This window comes from Amia ocellicauda, chromosome 4, assembly GCF_036373705.1.
Source record: "Amia ocellicauda isolate fAmiCal2 chromosome 4, fAmiCal2.hap1, whole genome shotgun sequence".
NCBI classification, from domain to species: domain Eukaryota; kingdom Metazoa; phylum Chordata; class Actinopteri; order Amiiformes; family Amiidae; genus Amia; species Amia ocellicauda.
In genome coordinates this window covers 18,145,255-18,165,984 of record NC_089853.1, presented here as the reverse complement: position 1 = coordinate 18,165,984, position 20,730 = coordinate 18,145,255, and the positions used below count along the sequence as shown (strand labels likewise).

Below are 20,730 nucleotides of genomic sequence, written 5' to 3'. Positions count from 1 at the left end.
GGATTACTGAGGAATTGGGGAACAGGCGGAGGGCTGCAGCATCTGTTTCTTGGTTGGTCTTTCAGAGAGAGAGAGAGAGAGAGAAAGGATGCACACTGCATTAGCGGTTAACCAAGAGCTAATGAGGGAAAAGGAAACACACAGCTCAGATGAAACCGTTTAGCGTGCGGCGTATCCAATGTCCTTATTGCGTTTCTAGGAATGATACATCTTGCGTTAACCCCCATGCATAATTATGGTATAACTCTGTGCCTGTCTTGAGTCAGAGCCAAAAACCACAGACCAGAAACTTTGTCTGTGAGAGAGAGTGTGAGGGTGAGTGTGTGCGTGTGTGTGTGTGCTCTCTCCCTGGCCCTGTATGTCATACAGGGTGATTTTCAGCAGGTCTCAATTGAACGCAGCCCTCCCGTCCCCTCCAGCTCTGCAGGCTGCTCTTTAAACTGCTCTGCCTGCTGTGTTTGGGGTTCAGCCCGTCTCATTTGGCCTCAGCGTCCAGCTCGCCCCATCAAACTGTAAATCCTGGCAGATGAAAGAGCAGCCCTGCGCCCCCGACCGGGTCTCCCAGGTGTGCCGATCCCGGTCTGAAGTAGATCAGAGACACGGGCGGAGAGACACACTGAAGCCATCCAGTCCAAATCAGCACCAGGTGCCCTCCAGAGCCTTATTATCTCATAAATTAACTTTTATTGCGGCAACAAACGTGTTTCGACTCTGCGAAAACATTAAAGAGCTGCTGAGGCCAGAGAAGTCTCCCCCTGAGGAGACTAATGAGAGAGAGAGAGAGAGAGAGGGTGTGGGAGAGGGAGGGAGGGCCAGCGGAGCAATGCCATATACCAACTAATGGTCTATTACTGGGCGAGACGTGGCTGGAGCCCTAAAGAAGAAACAGCAGCAACCTCTACACTGAACCAAAAGAGAAAGGCGTGAAGCCAAAAGTGAGCAAACAATTTGTATCACATGTGAGCGTCTCTGCAGCCGCAGTGCTGTAATAAAGAGCAGCCGTCTGTTCACAATCACAGGCAGCCCGAATCAAAAGCCGGGTGGCAGACTACTGACTGAAGTAACAAACCGCATGAAAGCCAGCGGGGGTGGGGGGTTGAGAGGCCACTCTTTTTAAGGGTTTGTTAAACACTATTACATCGCTGTGATTTTTTGAGAGAGATGATTAATGTTTTGTGAAAAACCAAGGAGAGGGCATCTGTTTCTGGTTACAGGCCTGGAAATCAGATTAAAGGGGGAAAAAAAAAATCCCCAAACAGAACAGCTTATACAGAGCAGACCGCAAATAACAGTAATAAAATGTTATACATATATGTTTATTTAAAAAATATATATATATATATATGCAATTTCAAATTGATGCCATTTAAATTAAATATGAGACAAGACCCATATTAATTACAGAGAGGGGGGTAAAAATACATTATTACAAAGTGCGGGAAAGGAATGGAGAGAGTTGGCCAAGGCTGCTAGTTAATACGGTCTCGGGTTTCTTTCCTGTAACTAAACTCTCTCAATTAAAGCGCCGCAGCCCAGAGCCTGGCAGGAGGAGCAGGGAGTGGAGCTGCAGCCCGAGGCCGAGGAGCACACGGCACGGGGGAAAAACTAAACAATTCCATGTCAAACTTGACTGGCGTGAAAATAAACATGTCACAGGTATCACAGGGGTTCTATCCTCCAATTGCTAATTGTACGCCTCACCCACAAGCCCCCCCCCCCACTGGTTTCACACCCCAGACTGGAAGGTGGACAGTTTTCAATACCACAGGCTGCTCCCTTGCCACAGTCAGTGGGTATAGGACAGTGCCACACAGGAGCTTCCAGACCACTAGGGGGTGCTGTCCTGCACCTGAAACTCCAGCACAGCTAGGCGTGGACCAGGTGTCCCTCTCCAGGACTGGTCAACTCAGGATGCTTCAGGAGATGATGAGAGAGAGAGAGAGAGAGAGAGAGAGAGAGAGAGAGAGAGAGAGAGAGAGAGAGAGACAGAGAGAGGTGTACTGATAGCAGGTGGGCTGTAAACCCTCAGCCTCACATACAGGTTGATGGAGGGTCCAACTGCGACAGCTGCATGACAGACATAGGATGCAATTCTAACAATCTCCCACCAGAGGGCAGCAAATAGCCATCATGCACAATGTCTTTGAAAAACACAGCTGAGGGGTTGAAAGGGTTGAGACTGATCAGACTGATGCTCAAGTAAACGGGAGAAGAAAAAAATCTAAGTTTTAAATAATAAAGTTGGAGCTGAATGAGACTCTGCAGGATTTCTCACCCCAGAGGAGAGAATCAGAGAGCTCTGATCCTACAGTAATAAACTGCTGAAATATGCTTTCATGTATTCAGCACAGGAGGTTTATGCAGAGCATACTGACTGCTGCGCAGTGCTGGTGTTCAGCATTCAGTCTGAAGAGTAGATTCCTCTCCCCGATCAGCAGGGGGGACGTAAACTGAATGAAGGACAAGTTGTCTCTCTGCTTTGGACTTACCAGGGCAGCTAGGGGCCAATAGCGATTCTTCTTTCCTAAAACCCTGACTTAGAACATCATCAGCCTTGGAGGATAGAAATCTCAGGCCACCGTAGTGTTGATGGACAGCCAGTGCTTAGATCTGGAGCTCAGTCCTGCCCGTGTCCTGCAGCAGCCAGAGCAGCCATCAACACCGACCTCCCTCCGTCTCCTCCGATCACTCCTCCACAAACCGTGCTAACTGTTCTAAAACACAGCAATAAAAACCATGAGGAGCTTTCAGGACATTTTCAAGTGTAGTGTTTTTGAGTACAACAATGAATTTGTTGGAATAAAAGGCCGTGAAATGCATGTGAAGCACTTTCAAGTAGAAAAAAGGACAAAGCGACACTACAAGCCGACCTTACAAAGTGTTAAAAAGAATTACATGTAAAAAAACAACTGAACAATTAGAACACGTGTGTGAAGATCTTGGTCCACCTCCAATTAAACGCTGATTGCAAAAGCAACACGCCCACTCGCTCCCTGATTGTCGCTATTGTGAAAGAGCTGCAGGCACCTCAAGGTTTACAGTCGGACATTGACTCACAAAAACAAAGAAACATTCTTTCAAGTATTTTTTTTTTAAATTTGGCACTTTTATTAATGTTGGAACCAATAATTAAAAAAAAAAAAAAAAAAAATCTGGAATTCCCCCCCTCCCGAAAAAAAAGGCAATTGTTTGTAAAAAAACAAATTAAAAAAAAAATCTAATCAGTAAGAACAAGATTGAAGAACTGGATTTTACTGGTTACAAAATAATAGATATGCTTCAAAGAGAAACAACAACCAAATAAATAAAATTCTAGGAATATTTCCCAACCAAATAAAAGAAAATAAACCAAATCAATCTCATTTTTTCTTCTTTTCTTATCCTTTAGTACAGTATGACATAGTACTCAAGACGGGCATTAATGGAGTAGCTGTTTAGGCAGAGGGATTGTGTGGTTTTTATTCTCCATATGGGTCAGATTAGATCCAGGCTTCCTCACCCATCTGTGAGGGTAACCAATACCTTATTAGTATATTAATTACAAAATAAATAGAGGAATATTGAGGTCATCCTTGTGATGCCATAAATGTTAACAAGAATACGCGTTATACTATTCCATTCCAGGCCTGCTGAATATTACAATATAGTGTTTATTAATCAAAGTATTACAAAGCCATTATTGAAAAAATATATCTGTGTAAGGCAAAAGAAAATCAAAAAACAAAAACTGTCTTATTGAAACACAGACTTCCTATTTTTAACCACGAGTTAAAAAGGTACATTTTTTGTAAAGCTAGTTAAATTACAAGCTGACTTGGCCTGCAAGTCACGACGCAGAGTTCCGGCTTCATCTCGGCGACGGTGGCGATTGCTGCGGTGAAACGGAGCCGCCCGTGTGGTGGGAACAGCGGCTGGATCTTTGCACGCCTGAGCAGACGTTCAATGGTACAGTCATGAGGAGCACAGAGCAAGGAAAGCCCTCCACTCCACCACTCTCTTCTAATGGCGCTGCTGAATTTCAGAGATGCTTAACTTGCGCACTGAACTGGTAACCGTAGCAGGAAATCTTAGTCTCACACACTCTGGTACAGGGCTCTCCAACCCTAAATAAATAAATGACCCAGCAACCTACACTTCTGTGGTTCAGTGTGCAGCTAGAATCTGTCTTCAGACAACACAATTCATCAATTTGTTCTTGTTAGATGAGAATAACATTCACAATGGCATCGAGTGTGTGAGAGAGAGAGAGAGAGATACAATGTTGGTAAAAAATCACGGATGAATTTCAGAGCAAACAAGCCAGTCAGCAGTGGAGTCCAAGCAGGCCCAGGAGGGGAAAAGAATCCCCACCTTCAGCACCGCCACCTTGTCTCAGCATCTGTATGATGAGAGACAGATGCTCAGGGTTTCTTTGCCCTGAGATTCAGACTCTGCCACCCAGGGAGGAGATGCCCCGTGATGGTCGAGCGGGTCAAAGTTCAGCAGGTCGTACAGTGGAGGCAGGCAATCGGTTGGGTCTGCCCGAGGTGTCAGGCTGGAGCGGCCGAGCCGGTGCAGATGTGTCCGTCCCCCTCGCGGTGGACAGTGGGGCGTGGCATGGGTGCGTCTGCTGTACCCAGGCGGGTAGAGGAGGTCAGTCAGACCAGTGACCGCCGCCCTGCCACCGGACGTTAGCACACAAACTCCTGCCTCATTCGGATGATCTGCAGCAAAGCAGCCTGCACATCTTCATCCATGTGCCCCTGCAGACAGACAAAGGGATGGAGGGGCAGAGGGATGGAGAGAGGATAACCCACCAGTCAGTCTTCAGAAGTGGAGCTCGACTTCAAGCAACAGGTTTGCACCACAGGGGCTGCGACTCGGCTGCATGCGACTAAGTTGCGCAACTGTTGGCTTTACACATACACAGACACATGCATGCACACAATTACACCTAGACCATTCACAGATGCACACAAACAGTACCTGTGCTGCACTGAGCAGGTGAGTCCGATACGTTGACACCACTTCCCTGTGTCGCCTTTCAGCATCCTGCAAGACGAGAGGAAACAGGTCCCATTGTTGGGAATCATAACAGAGCCCCCCAGCACAGCTATACAAACAGGGAGCTCAACTGCACTCCCCTCAGAAAACCACCATTACGGTACATTAATGATGTGGCAGCAAGCTCCTAACACTGCACATGTAAGATTGAGAGGGCAGAAAAGAAAAAAAAAAAAAAAAAAAAAGAAAGAATGCACACTTCTTTTAAGAGCCCGTCTTTTTTTAATGTAAAGAGAGAACGCAATGAATGAAGCAGCCACTGACTGCCCTTCAGAAGAGTTTCTACATCTCTGTGGCTTTTATCAAAGCAAGGCCTTGATGTGCATTTGTGTATCAGTCGCTCAATGCTTCTCAGGCTTGACGTTCAATTAAAAAAAAAATCAATTTCATACAGACAGGCTATGAATGTGAAGGCTGTTGGCTGCCAAGGAATTTATATCGCTGTTGTCTAAGCAACTAGGAAGCAGCTTTCAGAGAGGAGTCAGGCGGCGCACTCTGACAGGGGGCTGACGGGGGTTAAACAGAAACAATCGCCCCCCCCAGTCAGCAGTGGAAGGCTGCACAGACAGCTTCAGTCATGCCCGGCACAGCTGTGGGGACCCGCTCCCTGGCACCTGTGCTGCTGCCGGGGTCACCGAGCTTTGCAGGGGTCACAGCACAGAGCACCAACAGGGTGCAGGGATTTGTATTTTTTCAGATTTTGAAAAAGCTCGTCTCTTTGTTTGTTTTTGTTTTTATCTCACAGGCACAGAGAAGGGACCCTGACAGTGATGGTACCTTTCAATTTCCCCAAAATCACAGTTATGGCAGCCCTCCTAACTCATAGATCTGCAGTCCTCAGAGCTCATTCGTTTGTAAGCCTCATATACTGGTGCAAAGGGAGCTGTGGTTAATATTCACACAGCACCTGACATCCCGCCTCACTGACACCGGTGCAGGCGTTCCTATTTTCCACGCACTGAGAGAGAATACAGTAATGAAATGAGTCAGTGTGTTATGCGATGTCTCTACTCCCCGTTTCTGATAGGCATATTACAGGCAGCACTTTTGTTTCTCTTTGGCCATACAGGCAAGCGCTAATGACAGGCCGCTGGAGAGAGGAATATGAAATCTTAAGCCCATGTTATCAAGTCCTAAGAAGATTATGCAAGTCAGTTTAATGTGACAAATGTATTTGGGCTCTTTGCTGCGTTCAGATCTTAAATATTGAACTAAATATTTTGTACAGAGGCACCAGTAAACCCAAACATCAGTCGGTTAATCCATATTCATGCGCTCACATCTACATTCTGCCGCGTATGTTAGCTGCGGTTCCCAAAAGACTGTCAGAAGGATTAGCAATTTCTCGCTAACATATAATGGGGCGGCATTACACACACCACTAGGCTTCTACCGAAGGATGAATTTGAATTTGCAAACCAACACCGGTTTTATTTTGAGAAACTATTTAATTTGATTAAATGCAAGAGCAAATATCCTGCAAAGTGAGTAACCAATACGCTGTCCTGCCACAGCTGTCAACGGCAGGTTGTGTGTGTTGTGCGTCAGTGAGAATGGATGCGTGGACATGGCATCAGTGGGTATCTGCAGGGGTTGTAAACCATTGAGAACGTATCTCCAGAACACATTAGCCAACACAAAGGACGAGCAGCAAGAAAAAAAGAAGGAAACTAAGGTGTAGGTAACAGCACCACCCAGGGGCCTGGATACTCACAGCCAGCTGTTGCTGTAGGCTCTTGACCTGGGCCTGCAGGGCTTCACCACGCTTGCTGGGCTGGGGACCGTATGATCGTATGGCCAGGCTGTTCAGGGCCTGCTTCAGCCTCTCCACTTCAGCCAGCAGCTCCGAGATCTGAGGAGGGAGGCGCAGACTTCAACACACAGAGAACAGCAGCGACAGGTGCCCCCAGCACGGGAGCGATATTAAACCTGCAGTACATATTGAAATGGGCCATCACAGCGATGATAAATAATATACAAGAGCAATAAAACACCCGGCGCACAGAACGGCATGGCAGCTCATGCAGAATGCAGGATCTTTATAGCCCAGGTGGGAGTAATCCCCCTGAGTGTGTGGGGTATGTGCTGTAATATGGCAGGGCTCTCAGGAATTCAATACCTTATTAGATTGCCTACATTGTAACTGCTTCTCTTCTTCTGGTTATTATGCCTGCTTTGTCCCCACTGCGCAGAGCACTGATTTAAAGAGGAGCACATTTCTGCTCGCGCTGAAACTCACTCAATAGAGCCTGGCATCGTATCTCCTACCAGACTTCATACTAGACTGTGTACATTTTGTGACAAGTGTAAGACTCTGGATGCAGGCTTCTGCTTAGGATTAAATGATAGATAACACACCAAGGCATCTCCACATCAATATGTTGTGGTATATAAATATGATTTTTGTGCCGGATGAAGGCTGGAAACCACTGTCATTTAGTTTCCCTCTGCCACCCTTCTGTCCCATCAATATTACAGTCTTCAATAATGAGCTGTGTGGGGGAGAGCAGGTGCGAATGAGGGCTGGACTGAGAGGTAGCTGTCACTGCCCGACTGCAGTCAGAGACACTGATCCCTGCTGTGCAGTAAAAATACTGAGTTTATTCCTAAAGATTAAAATTATGGATGTGACATTTAAAAAATTATGCATGAACACGAATCTGAGTTATGACAGAAGCAACAGAAGATTAAACGCTTATTAAAAACACACATGTACACCCATTCACCTTCTTGTCTTTGGCCTCTGTCTGCCCGGAGGACGCCTGGATTCTTCTCTGCAGGTCTCCGATGGTGGCCAGGGACTTGTCGTAGCGCTCCTTCAGCTCTGTGATCTCAGACTGGACCGTGAGGCTCCGGGCCTGCAGCGTTTCACTCTCGCTCTGCGCCCTCCTCTCGCCTTCTCTGGCGCGCGAAGCCTCTCGGGTCAGCTCCTCGTACCCCTCCCCTAGGTTGGACAGGCGCTGACCCAGAATGAGCACCTCCGCCTCCAGCCTCTGCTTCTCAGTCCGCAGCTCCTGGGCCTGCCCCGACTCCCGGCCCTGGGCCTCCTCCGCGGCTCTGGAGGCGCTCAGCAGTTCCATCTGCAGGGAGCCCACCTCCTCTGCCCTGTTTACACTCCTCTCCTCCTCCTCTCTGAGCGCCTCCCTCAGACGGGACACCTCCCTCTCCAGGCCCTCTTTGACGCGGACATGCTCTGCCAGAAGCACCGTCTCTGCACTCCGGCTCTGCAGCTCCCTCTCCAGGACACTGACCTTCTCGGTCTGGCTCCTGCAGGCCTCCCTGACCCTCTGGCACTCCTCCTGGGCCTGCTGTAGGCTGCTGCTCAGGGACTGCTTCACGGCCTCGAACTGCTCTATCCGCACGCACTCCGTATCCATGCGGTTCTGCAGGCTCTGCATCTCCATGTTGCACTGCGCGTTCTGCTCCTCCAGCTGCTTCCTCTGCAGAGTCACATCTCTGTACTGCTGCTCCAGATCTGCCAGTTGCTGCATTAGCACCTGCACTTTGCCCTTGTATGCATCCTCCACCTCCTGGTACTTCACGCTGGAAACATAGCCACTCTCCACACTCCGTTGCACTGATGCCACCTCCACCTTCAGCTTCTCCTTCTCTTGCTTGTACTGTTCTCCTTCTGCCTTCACCTGGCTGTACCTCTGCTGCACCTCTGCCAGCTGCCCAGTCAGTTCCTTCAGCTTTGCATTGAAAGAATTTTCTTTTTCCTCAATGACAGATAGTGGAACAAACCTGGACTGAATAGCTGCCTGTATCATGTCCAATTCCTTCTTCTGCGCTTCAATTTCCTTATGTAGCCTTATTGTCTCCCCCTTCATGGACTCATACTTCTCTGTGGCCTCCTTGACCCTGAACTCCAAGTCAGAAACAGTGTTGTTCAATGAGTTTCTTATTGCTTCGTGCTTTTCAAGGCTAATGTATTCCTTTTCCAAATTTGTTTCAACATCCTGTAGCTTTTCTTCCAACTTTACGTTTCCTTCTTTCACTTTCTTTAGTTCCTCCTCAGATTCTCTGCACTTTTCTGCCAACCTGGAGAACTCTCCATTGGCACGCTCCAACTCCACACTCAGTTGCATTCTACTTTCCTCATACCTTTCCTGCGGCACATACTCTTCCTGCAAGCTCTTCCTCAGGGCACTGTTCTCAGAGGTCACCTCTGCCAGCCGTTCTTCCGTTTCCCGGCTTTTCTTCTGAAGCTCCTGGAGCTCCTGCTTCAGACCCACGTTGCGAGCCTCCAGACTGTGCACCTCTTCCTTGAACCTCTCTGGGGACACATACTGGGCCTGCAGGTGAGTGACATTCTCGCACAGACTGACCTTCTCCACCTGGAGCTTCTGCAACTCTGCTCCCATCTCGCTGCTCTTCCACTCGGCTTGTGCTAGCTTCTGGTTCAGCTCCTCCATGCCACGGCCCAGCGACTCCTTAACCTCCAGGTGAGTCTTCAGCGGCACGTGCTGCTCCTGCATCTTCCTGTTGAGCTCCTTCAGCTGCTCCCTTAGCAGCGCACTGTCCTGTTGGCTCTGCTCCACCTCCTTTATCAGAGCCTGGCTCTTAGCTGTGACCTCGGCCAGCTTCCCCTTGAGACTGGCTGTCTGCTCCTCCAGCACCGCCCTCACCCTCTGGTGCTCCTCCTTGAGCACACGCCTCTCCACCTCAGCTTTCTGCTCCTCAAGCTCCCTCTGCAGCTCTGCTGCATCCTCCAGGGCCCGCTCATAATCCTCCCTCAGCTCGGCCATCTGCTTCTCCTTCTCGTCCAGAGCGTTTGTTAGCAGGTTCTTCATGTTGTCAAACTTCTCGGCGGGCACAGCAGTGACCAACTTGTCCTCCACCTCCTTCATGAGGCCTTCCAGCTCCATCAGCCGGCCAGCCGCATCCTCCCTCTCCTCCCTCGACTTGTTTAGCTCCCTGGTAAGCCTATCTACTTCCTCTGCAAGCCTGCCCTCGCTCTGCTTGTACTCTTCCAGGGCCTTCTCGCTCTGCTTCAGGTGGTTGCGGACGCGGCCCACCTCGGCCGAGGCACCCTCATACTTGGCTTTGACATCCTGCAGCTGGCCCCTCAGCTCCTCTAGCTGCTGGCTGTTCAGGTGCTCCTTCACGGCCACCACATGGGCCTGCAGCAGCTTGACCTTGGACTCCGAGTCAACCATCCTCTTCTGCACGTCGCTCAGTGCCTGCTCCATGTCGCACACCTGCCTGTCCGCATCGCGGCGGGCAGCATCGCAGCTCTCCTGCAGCTCCAGGCATTCCTGCTCCTTACTGACCAGCTGGGCCTGCAGCCGGCTCACCTCCTCTTCCAACTTCTCCTGCATACGCCGTAGCATCTCGGTCTCACCCCCAGAGGCCTGGTATGGCCGGGAAACCTCCAAGGACCGGGATACCGAGCGCGACGGCGGGGCTGCCTGCAGAATCTGCACAGGGACAAGGGGAGGGAGACAGAGAAATTATTCAGAACGCAGTGCTCTTTTGTCCTGTTAAAACAGGGGCTGAGAGGGACAGTCTTATTCATAGCTACGGTTAACTAAGGGTTAATCTGAAATTTTATCTGCCAGAATTTGGGAACAATTATTTTCAATTAAATTTTTTTGAAATGATGACAACATTATGATTTTAAACCAGGGGATTCCTTCACTCATCCTTCGGTCAGTGAGTTTTACATAATTTCACATTTGGCCCGAGTGCAGAATTGTAATTGTAACAAACCAAAAACCTGTCAGTCCACATAAAACTGTCCGAATTATTCTGCAAACAATAATTAAGCAGTCTATTGTGTCCTGCGTGTCAAATTAGATGTTCAGCAAGATATTATCAAAGGTTTCCATTCCAATATCCTTAATCTAGGCTCTATTTACTTTTGGATGACAGTCACTGGAGGTCTGAACAGCAGTTAGCACGGGATCCCTCCCAAACATCTAAATGAGATTGCACTATAGTGGGTTTATATTTTCAAAGATTTGTTTATTAAAATCTCCTGGCATTTTTCAAATCCACAGCACGTCTTTGTTACTGACAAATGCTGAGCTCTTTAAGTTAGATGCCGTCACCAGAACGAGACAATGGTGCAGCAGAGGGTATGCTTCACATTCCTTCAGCAGAAAATGGTCTAACAGAAGAGGTTATGGTCTAACTAGGATGAGTTGTTAGTCAGAGTGGGGACTTGCTCCAACAATGCCTTGCAGTAGAGTGTGTTACCTGTGCCGAGTCCAGGCTATAAGACTGTTTGGTCAGTACGTTGTCTTTTCCTGAGGAGCAAAAGAAAGAGGTTTCATTGCAAATTCTTTACTCAGTCTCTGTATCTGAGCATTATTCGTACACAGCAACACCCACAGAACTCCACCAATAGTTCATTTTTATCATATGCATCAAATTCCAAGCCAATAAAGCAATTTTATTAAAATAAATACGTAAAATCTTCAATTATTTAAATGCCTTAGTGCATTCCATTCAGATTTACCAATCGATTAAAAAAAATATATATATATCTACAAAGGATTTCACTTGTATTGTCTAAAAGGGCAGCAACAGTCAATGCATAGCAACAACTGACAGCCCTGGTCAGAAAACAGAGAACAGAAAACAGAAAACCAGTGGAAAATCAATCAAGTAACCCACCTTTAATGACAGACTGGCCAGAATAATCGCCCTGGAAAACAACAGAAAGAAAGTGATTATTGTGAGACAATGCAGGAGGGGAGGTGGCCTTGTTTTGAACAATAACATTTTTATTAATAACATTGTGGAGAGATTGAGGATTCAGTGCAGCAGGCAATCAAGCCCTGGGGTTAGTTGGACTTCTGCAGAGGCACACAGCCCTTGATGCTGCATTCACAGTCTCTCAGGTCAGAGACTGGGGCGGCTATGAATTAATTGACTTATTAAATCATACCAGGTGGCTTTTCAGCTGGACCTTGACAGTCTCCATGGCCCTGACACTCTCGTCCTTCTCCTGGTCTTTTGCTGCCAACTGAAGCTTAAGTTGTTCCCTCTAAAACAAATTAAGACAAATTGTATGACCCATAGACACTCACAGTTTTACCACTGAGTGGATACTGACACACACCACTGAATACAGCCAACAGGGTCCTTATCAGTATCACTGGAGGAGGCTTTGAAATGCTTGACCAATAAATGCGAACAAAAAAAAATGAAGCGTATCCTTAGCACATTCCCCCCAGACCTGCTTCACACAAACCGATCTGAACTCCCAGGCCTGGGGGTCTCACCTGTTGCATTCAAACTATGAACATTAATAAAACATTGACGCCATAAGCTGGCTGTGGATTTCACTTCTGTAGTGCAGAACACAAAGAACAACAAAGCGCTGTTTGAGCAAATGCCACGAAATCAAAGTCATTCAGTATGAACTAAGGAAAAGTAATGAAAAATAAATGCCTGACTGGTGTGGGGGTTAAAGGAATGAGTGATTTAGTGTTAGGAATCTAAATAAATACAGCATTTTTAAACGTACCTCCTTCTGTAGTTCCTCCACAGTCTTCTTTTCCTGACAGGGATTACAAAAAACGTTTGAACACTTTCTTTCTTTCCCCCCCCGAGATCTACACATGCCCTTCAATTATCAAAATGCTGCAATTCAGACAACCACACACAGACAGTGTCATGAAGACTAAGCCACACAGTTCGCACCAGAATACAATAAACAGCCCTTCAGGAAATCAGCAACGACACAAACACACTTGGCCATGACTCAAAAAGAGAATACATCAGAGAAATTGGAAATCATTAGCTTGCAAGTCCATTACTTTCCCTGCTCATGATGAACCCCCAGTGCTAACAGACTGGTCGATTGCAGGTACAGGAAGTTGTCCTGGCTTGCCCTCGGTTACCTGATTGAGTTGCTGCTGCAGCCCACTGACTCTGTCCAGCAGGATCCTCTGCTCCTGATGAAACTTTCTCAGTTTATCCTTCAGCTCGTTATTTTCCACCTGCAGCTCCTACAAGTACAATCGCAACAATTATCACCACTTCCCAAACCCTGCCAAATCCCATTCTATACATTTCACATTTCACCTTCAGAAGAACATGCATCTTTCCAAACGTACATGCTGAAAACCGCTGAATTAGTAATGCACTATTCAGAGTGGGGAGACTTTAGTGTCTACCTGCCTACACATGGTCTGGGTGCCATTTCAATTCTCGACCGGCCTGGCACTGCCAAGAACCAGACAGACAGCGATAACATGCTTCAGAACATAAATAAGCGCATAAAATTAGTTTGAGCCCTTTATCAAAGAAACAGGTCTCAGGCACCTAGGTGACTTGCAAAATTGATTCCTGTGGTTTTATGATGGCACCACATTCCTTCCTTCTTGATGGTTGTCTTTCAGAAATCAGCAGCCTACTTACAAACAGCACAGTTATACACTATGATATATATGCTGTTCCACTGCCCTTGGTGGCGAGTACAGGACAGCTGTCAAATACCAAGTATCAGTGCATGCAAGGACACAGCAGCAGCAGCTCACTTCTATAAACTGGTCCCGTATACTGGCCTCAGCTTCGGCGTTCTTCTTCTTCTCCATGGACTGCAAGTCAAACAATTGCAACTTATTGATGAGTCTTTAAGGAGAGGCAGTGAAAGCTGGAGCTACTGTACTAATGGAAGTTGAACAGAAGCCTGCAGTTCAGAGTACAAGCACTAGATGGCAATCAAGACCAACCCAGCTGTGAGAAGGACAAGTGTCCTGATATCTCAAAACCTGAAGCCATGACAGAAGCAATAATAACAATAATAATAATAATAATAATAATAATAACAGCTTTCACACATGTAAAGGCTTATTTTCTTCAAAGTCTTTTAAAGAATGCCAGCAGCATTGGGCTATTTGCCAAAGGTGAGCTAGCAAGAAGATCCCCCACAACACACACGCACACGCACACGCACACGCACAGAAGCACAGAACACATTCTGTATGCCTCTCGCTGTGCTGTTTGCACAATTCTTATCTTGAGGAGTTCATAAACAGCTTGCCATTTCCAATAGATTACATTCCAAGTTATTCATCAGGATGCATTGGCTGATATGAAGGTTAACATGCCTGTCACGTCGAGTGGGAAGGAGACCCCACCCCCCCGAGGGCAGTCAAAGCCCCTGCGATGGCAGCTGAGCAGCCAGATGAACCTGCTGATCACGTTTCTCTCCATCAGTGTCATTTAGCAGCACTAGCCTCTCTGACATGCAATTCAAATGGCTTTTATGAAGAGTGACCTCACTAGCCTGAGCTGCTTCTCCCCCCCACCCCCCCCCGCAAACTGCAGATTAACTCTGCAGGGCCGAGCGGGGGCCGAGTAGGGGCCGAGTGGGGGCCTTGCTCAGCGCATCTCACTGGCGCAGCTCCCCAGCCCCACGGCAGTGCAGTGGCTGCTTTAACATTAATAAACACATTTTCTGCACCTAACAAAGGTCACTTTCATTAAATTAAATATTTATAATTCAGCTGCCTGGTCAAAGCCAGAGATGAGAAAATTAGCATCATGTACGGGTATCTCCAGCAGCATTATAATGGAGAAAGTAATCTAGCAAGGACACTGTTGAAGCCTCCTCTCCCTCTCAAACACACCATTCATATGCAGCCCGCTGTGCCCTGGCGTAGGTGGCTTCTCACTGGAGGAGCTCAGTTCCTGCTCCCTGTTCCTGTGAGATGCCAGTATTCAGATTACAGTTCTGATGTGCATCTCATCAATTTCTTTGGGAGACTCCAACACCGAGTGATTGCCGGCCTTCCCCCCATGCACTCCCTGCCCAGATCAGCTAAACAGGAGACAAGCCCAGCATCCACACAAGAGCCCTGCAGCCAAGCAGCTAAGCCTTAGGAAAGCTGTCATGTGAAAAGATCAATCCCTTTCAAATACCGGCTGCCAGTCAGTTTATAGAGCAATAGCCCTTCCAGCACAGCTTGATTGTGCTGCGATGTCTTCAGGCTTCATTTTAGCAAGTCTACAGGATCGCAGCATCTCCTCTGGCTGCATGCTTGTGCCTGGCCATTCATTCTCACATGTCATTACTGTTCTTAGACTTGGTTCAGTTCAATTGGATTGCAGACTGGATTAAATTGAACAATCCAGCTCTGGTCCCTGTAGTACAGCTGTGTCACAGTGCCAACCTGATTTACTGACGTACACACCACATACCTCCACCCTGGGGAAAATCTTAATTTAATCTGTGCCAAAAAGGAGCACAATTATAAGCATTTGTCCCTTTAAACAACGGGAACACTACAGGTAGTCTGGGCAAATGTAGATAAATAGGAAGACTTTTTACTTTTAAACATGTTATATTGTTTGGAGGAGATTGTAAATACTTTAGCTCTTGTAACCTGTGATCACAAGTAAAGGCAACATATTTTAGTTCACATAGTCTTCAATGGCCGCAATCAGTACAGAATTGAGCAAAATTTAAGTACTTCAGTCCAGGACTGGGCTTATTTAGTCGCCTCTGAACATCACAGTAAGGAGAAAGCATTACCTGAATGTGCTTGTGTTCCACCTTGGCAGCTTCCTTTGCTGTAAGAAAAATATAAAATAATAAAGTTTAGACACCTTTCTCAAAGAGGTAGAGAATTCATGTCCTTCAGGCGACTGCGCTGTGGCAGAGTAGGGTACTGCGGCAGACAACAGAACCTTTTCATCAAAAATATTTTTCTGATAGCATGTGCATCATTTAGATATCAAAGCCAAAGCTGCCTTTTTACTAGGCAAGCAGGGGTGTAGAGATGCATCTGGATAGAATTTGCAGGCTACAAGGACAGGTGCTCACATGGGAATCACAGTTACTTGGCAGCGGACTCCTGCCTGAAGCCTGCAATTAAAACTAGCGAGAACAGAGAAACCTGCCGTTCAGTATGTATTACAAAATAGATTTTTCGCAGTGCTTATATATTCTGCGCCATCTGCGTTTCTCTGTCAAATGGAGTCATGTAACTGCCCCGAATACACATGCCTAGTCCGTGCACGTGTGCAGAGCAGCGCACCTCCAGTGATGTGAGCAACTCTGGCCTGGGCTGATGGCTGTGTAAACCGAGGTCCGTGGGCCAGCCTGTCTTTACAGAAGATGGCACCCCAGGTCCTACTGAATACGACCTCAAAGTGACATTTTACACCGCTCTAATAATTCACCGCTCACCGAAAATGACACAATGACACAAATACATTAGTGTCAGTCCTGCTGCGTCTTGTTGCATAATTAGGAACGTCAAGGTAAATCCATAAAAACTGGATGGTTTACAGGATCAAGGGATAGGCTAATTAGTAAAGAGGGGCAGCAGCAGCTCCTCACCTCTCGTGGCATTATCCAGCGCGGCCCTGACCACCGCCACCAGCTGGGGGTCCTTGCCGAGCCGGGCATAGTGGTAGCTGTCGTGGTCGAAGACATCCTTGGCGGTGACATCGGCGCCACTCTGCAGCAGCACTTCCACTGCCTCCCTGCAAGAGTACTCGCACCCCAGCATGAGCGCAGTCCTGCAGGGAGAGGGGCAGCATTACTGCACACAGCACACACCATCGCACATAAAAACCCTCACACTGCACACAGCACACACTATCACACACACACACCATCGCACACAGGGCCCCCACACTGCAGGTGCCTGATACAAAACACACTACAGAACTCGAGTGCTCTGTGGCTGTGAGACAGACTCTCTCACTGAGGAACTTCGAAGATTTTGTTTTAGGAAGATGTCAGTCTGCTCGTCTTTCCCATTCTCTATGATCCATCTTTGATCAGTGTCATTAAACTCTAAACAGAAGGGGAATGTGTGTCCCAGGAGTCTAATCTCAAGCAGGAAACAGTCTCCATCACTTGCCAGGATCGCATATGACATGACACGCCACAAGCACAATGCACTTTAACTTCAATTAGTGCTACTGTGCTCTGCCAGAGCTGCCTGTCCTGTATGTCTTAGCCTGGCAGGATGCTTACTGACACACTGCGCTGTGCTGATGTATTAATGCTACAACTTGACTGTAGATATAGATGGAAATGAAAGAGCTTGTTATTTCACTTAGATCTCGCTTGCCAACCGAAGTCAGATCGGAAAAGAGAACAGTGAGAGAAGTCGGAGAATGCTGCTTTTCAGAGGGGTATTATTATTAACAGCTACATCATTGAGTTTCAGGGTAAAATTGCTCAAATTGAGAGTCTTGATGCGGTTTTCCTCTCACCCTCATACATTAATAGATTTTCCCTGAAATGAACAGAAACTGGAACCGCTGCTAAAGACCTCAGGTGAGAACAGAGTACTGTGACGCCACAGGGAGGCGGTCTGGGGGGAATAGAAACCCCCGCTATGAGAATTCTGCTGTCATTCTCGATGAAAAGCCAATAGCGGCTGCACGTCTTACTTGTTCTGCTTGTCCCGAATGGAGATGTCAGCACCACGCTCCAGCAATAGCTGGCAGATCTTAGGATGGCACATTTGGGTGGCCAGGACCAGCGGTGTTCGACCATCCTGGACGGAGCGGAGGAAAGGGGGGGAGCAAGGGGAGACAGTGAGTGAGGATTTCCAGGAATTTGGTGTACTGATTAAACAATAACAATAGTGCAGCTCGATAACGGACTATTTGTGTCAAAATCTTCTGCTCCTAATGCCACATAATTGTCCTGATTTCCCACATAAATGCATAGCAGTCAAATGGGTAAAACTAATCTCTTGGCTGAGTCAGAACTTCATAGTTGTGCATTTGCTCGCTGCATGTAAAATAAACTGAGCTTTTAGAACTAGCTGACAGGAAATGTTCTCAATGCTTGTGGTCACTTTCATGATGTCAAGCATTAATCTTATTTCAGTCTGACAGGTTGTACTTACAAAGTCTTTAGCATTGACAGAGCTTCCACTGTCGCACAGCAGCTTCACACTGGAGGCACAGCCAGCCATCACTGCAACAAGAGGCACAGCACTCAGTTCAGATGCAGATCACAGATCACTCACTCGGTTCATTACCACACATGTGAAGGGTCCAAATAAAATAGTTATCACAGAACATTTGTCTGAGTTATATGCACATCTGAATTCCCCAAAAAAGAAACTCATCGAGAGATTAAACTAAGGGAAACTCTACAACAACCAACAACTAGCAGACAAACTGCCAGACACCATAAGAATTTAATGAAAGCTTAATTTTTGAGTTTCCAAAAGGGCACAAAGATATGTGTTTTAAATATAAAGTCAAATAATTTTCATGTTTGTCAGAACATCATATACCCGGCATCAGCTGAATAAGGAATCGAACAAGTGACTGAAAAGGCAGAGCAACCTTCAAATCTAAAGACTAATTTTTTCTACATGCAAAATTCACTTAAACTGAAGCTTTTTCAAAAACTTGCCTTGATTTTTTTCTCATGTTGAATTGTCAAGTTAATTGACTAACATTCATTACAAACTACCATGTGCATAAAATAGATGAATTGCATGTTGACCTTGCACTCTCAGGATAACATCTCTTTAGCTCCAGTGAAAGCTGAATAGGGGAGTGTTACTGGAGAGCTCAGAGCAGTGCTGGGCTCTGTGCACACTGCGCACGCGGCTCCAACACCACGCCACAGCACTTGCGGTGGTAACTTTGGCTCACACCCCCCCGCCCCTCTGCACGTCCCTGCTGACAGTCCTTTGTAGCCTTGCTATAACTTTTATGATTTGAGTGTTCCAGCCTATGGATGAGTTATTGTAAGATTCAACTGAAAAATAAATTTCACTGTCCTACAAATAGAAAACCTATAAATTGTTTTAATCTGTCTGAATCAACCTTTTCTTTCAGTACTGTTGAGGAATTGCATTTATAACCCCTGACCAGCCACACCAGCTAGGCTTCATTCTTGGTTCCATTGAATTATATTAAAGCAAGTTATTCAACTGAAAAGACCAAGTCAGGTGCATTATTAATGACAGCTTTTAAGCTATAGCACGCCCTGACTCTCATTAGAGCAGACATAATAAGAATATAAAATGCATTCTGAGCGTATGGGTGCATAGATTTCACAAACCTCCAAACTATCCTTTGTTCTGGATAGAAGCAAGAAGGAAAAAAAAGCCACGTACTTTTGTAAGCGCATGTATAAGAGATGCGTTGCACTAGGGTGAATGTTTGACATGATCCATACCTTAAAACTGCCATATTGTTTATTTAAAAAATGAGAACTCAGTTCACGCTCCTTTGCTTTTCCTCCCATCTCAGTAATAGACAGTGTATGCAGTTTTGCAGTGCAGTTGATGAAGCGAAATTTGTTTCTCTCCGACTCTCCTATCCCACTGAAGCAATATTGACAGAGAAGCTGATCTCGGACCGAGGAGCACCGACACATTCAGCAGCCCTTCAGTAAGAGACCAACCGGGTCATTGGCAGGGTTGTGAATTCTGGTACAGTTCAACTCCCCCAGGGCAGAGGGGGTCAGGATGAGTCAGGAAGCTTCATGGGGACAGAAGGTCAGGATAGGGAGGGGTGTTTGGGTACAGGGTTGAGTACATATCTCTCACCTGCATCATGAAGAGCAGTCCTCCCCTGCAGGTCCACATTCCCCACGGGGCAGTTGTGCTGCAATACAACAGATGAACAATGTCAGGAAACACAGCACCACAGAGAGCTCCTCTGTCAGAGTGCAGACGAGGGAGCACAAGAGTGGCACTCCTGCAGCCTGCTTCAGTGCCCGGCTGTTTCCTGACATTTAAAGAGGCAGCCTCTATTGGCCTCTGCTGCAAGATTAGCACTTCAAGTAAAAGTGAAACGCCACCCGTCCTTTTGATCGTCCACGCAGAGCCCGAAATGGGCCTGATAAATAAAATGTAAAGTAAATAAAATTGAAGTGGAGAGGAAAATCTTGTTTGTGTATTTATGTAATTGGTTTGTAAAAGCAGGTTTGGTTTTAAACAGCCATAACAAGTGCAGCCCGTGGCCCCCGCTGCAGGGGCTGAATGCAGAAGTCTTGTAGAATTTCACATCTGCAACTAGGTCAGCCATAGCTGTTGCTATGTTACTGGAGAGGTGCGGCTCGTGGGTCTGGCTGGGCTGGCCAGACACTCGGCTCTGACTGCTGGAGGGAGCCAGTCCCTCGCTCACACCCCCCCCCCCAACCCCCTATAAAATACACTCTCTCTGTGGCAACAAGGTGCTAAATGAGTGCTGCCGTCAGATGATCACAGATGCTAACCCTGGAGAGGGAAACCCAACACCGTGGGACGTAAACAGCAGGATTTAGCCATGGGCCATCTCCAGCCACCCTGGGTGTCAGGTTGCAAGACAAGAACATCAACACTGGCTGAGTCCCGCAACATGGCATCCTCCCTGACTGCAGTGACACAGGACTCCCAGTGGAACAGGCCAATCCTTCCCCTCCTGAACAGTTACTACATGACAACTTTGAAATGAGAGGGTGCTAGTGGAGAGGAGAACAAAGTCCTGAATGTTACTGGAATTTAACATTAAAAGTAAATTGCTGCCGAGAGGAGTGCTGCAGTGCAGATGTCACATCCTGCTCTCAGGGGAGCTCATAACAGGTGTGTCAACTGCACTGAATGGAGACAAAGGAACAGTTTTGACATGTGCTCTCCTGCTTTTCCATGACAGAACATTATACCTTAAAATAATACTACTCCATCTCTGACAAAAGAGAGATTACAGTGATGAGATCACTATGAATAGACTGTTTTGAATTAGCCTCTGTCAATG

The 20,730-nt window shown here is 47.0% G+C and overlaps 1 protein-coding gene across 3 annotated transcripts in view; it reads right to left on the bottom strand.

The window, feature by feature from the left end:
* Positions 1 to 3,511: 3,511 nt before the first annotated feature.
* Positions 3,512 to 20,730, bottom strand: part of LOC136747886 (uveal autoantigen with coiled-coil domains and ankyrin repeats protein) — a 44,393-nt gene continuing 27,174 nt past the window's right edge. For 2 of the 3 annotated variants that reach the window (XM_066701179.1, XM_066701180.1), the window contains exons 5-19: positions 19,542 to 19,599; positions 17,877 to 17,947; positions 17,413 to 17,519; positions 16,346 to 16,527; positions 15,536 to 15,573; positions 13,536 to 13,595; positions 12,897 to 13,004; positions 12,521 to 12,553; positions 11,939 to 12,037; positions 11,665 to 11,695; positions 11,245 to 11,294; positions 7,770 to 10,463; positions 6,758 to 6,895; positions 4,966 to 5,031; positions 3,512 to 4,742 (exon numbers count right to left, since the gene is read on the bottom strand). In XM_066701179.1, the coding sequence (XP_066557276.1) occupies positions 4,671 to 4,742; positions 4,966 to 5,031; positions 6,758 to 6,895; positions 7,770 to 10,463; positions 11,245 to 11,294; positions 11,665 to 11,695; positions 11,939 to 12,037; positions 12,521 to 12,553; positions 12,897 to 13,004; positions 13,536 to 13,595; positions 15,536 to 15,573; positions 16,346 to 16,527; positions 17,413 to 17,519; positions 17,877 to 17,947; positions 19,542 to 19,599 (3,807 nt within the window). In that variant the 3' untranslated portion in view covers positions 3,512 to 4,670. The remainder of the gene's footprint in view (positions 4,743 to 4,965; positions 5,032 to 6,757; positions 6,896 to 7,769; positions 10,464 to 11,244; positions 11,295 to 11,664; positions 11,696 to 11,938; positions 12,038 to 12,520; positions 12,554 to 12,896; positions 13,005 to 13,535; positions 13,596 to 15,535; positions 15,574 to 16,345; positions 16,528 to 17,412; positions 17,520 to 17,876; positions 17,948 to 19,541; positions 19,600 to 20,730) is intronic. The other variant, XM_066701181.1, reaches the window with a different exon arrangement.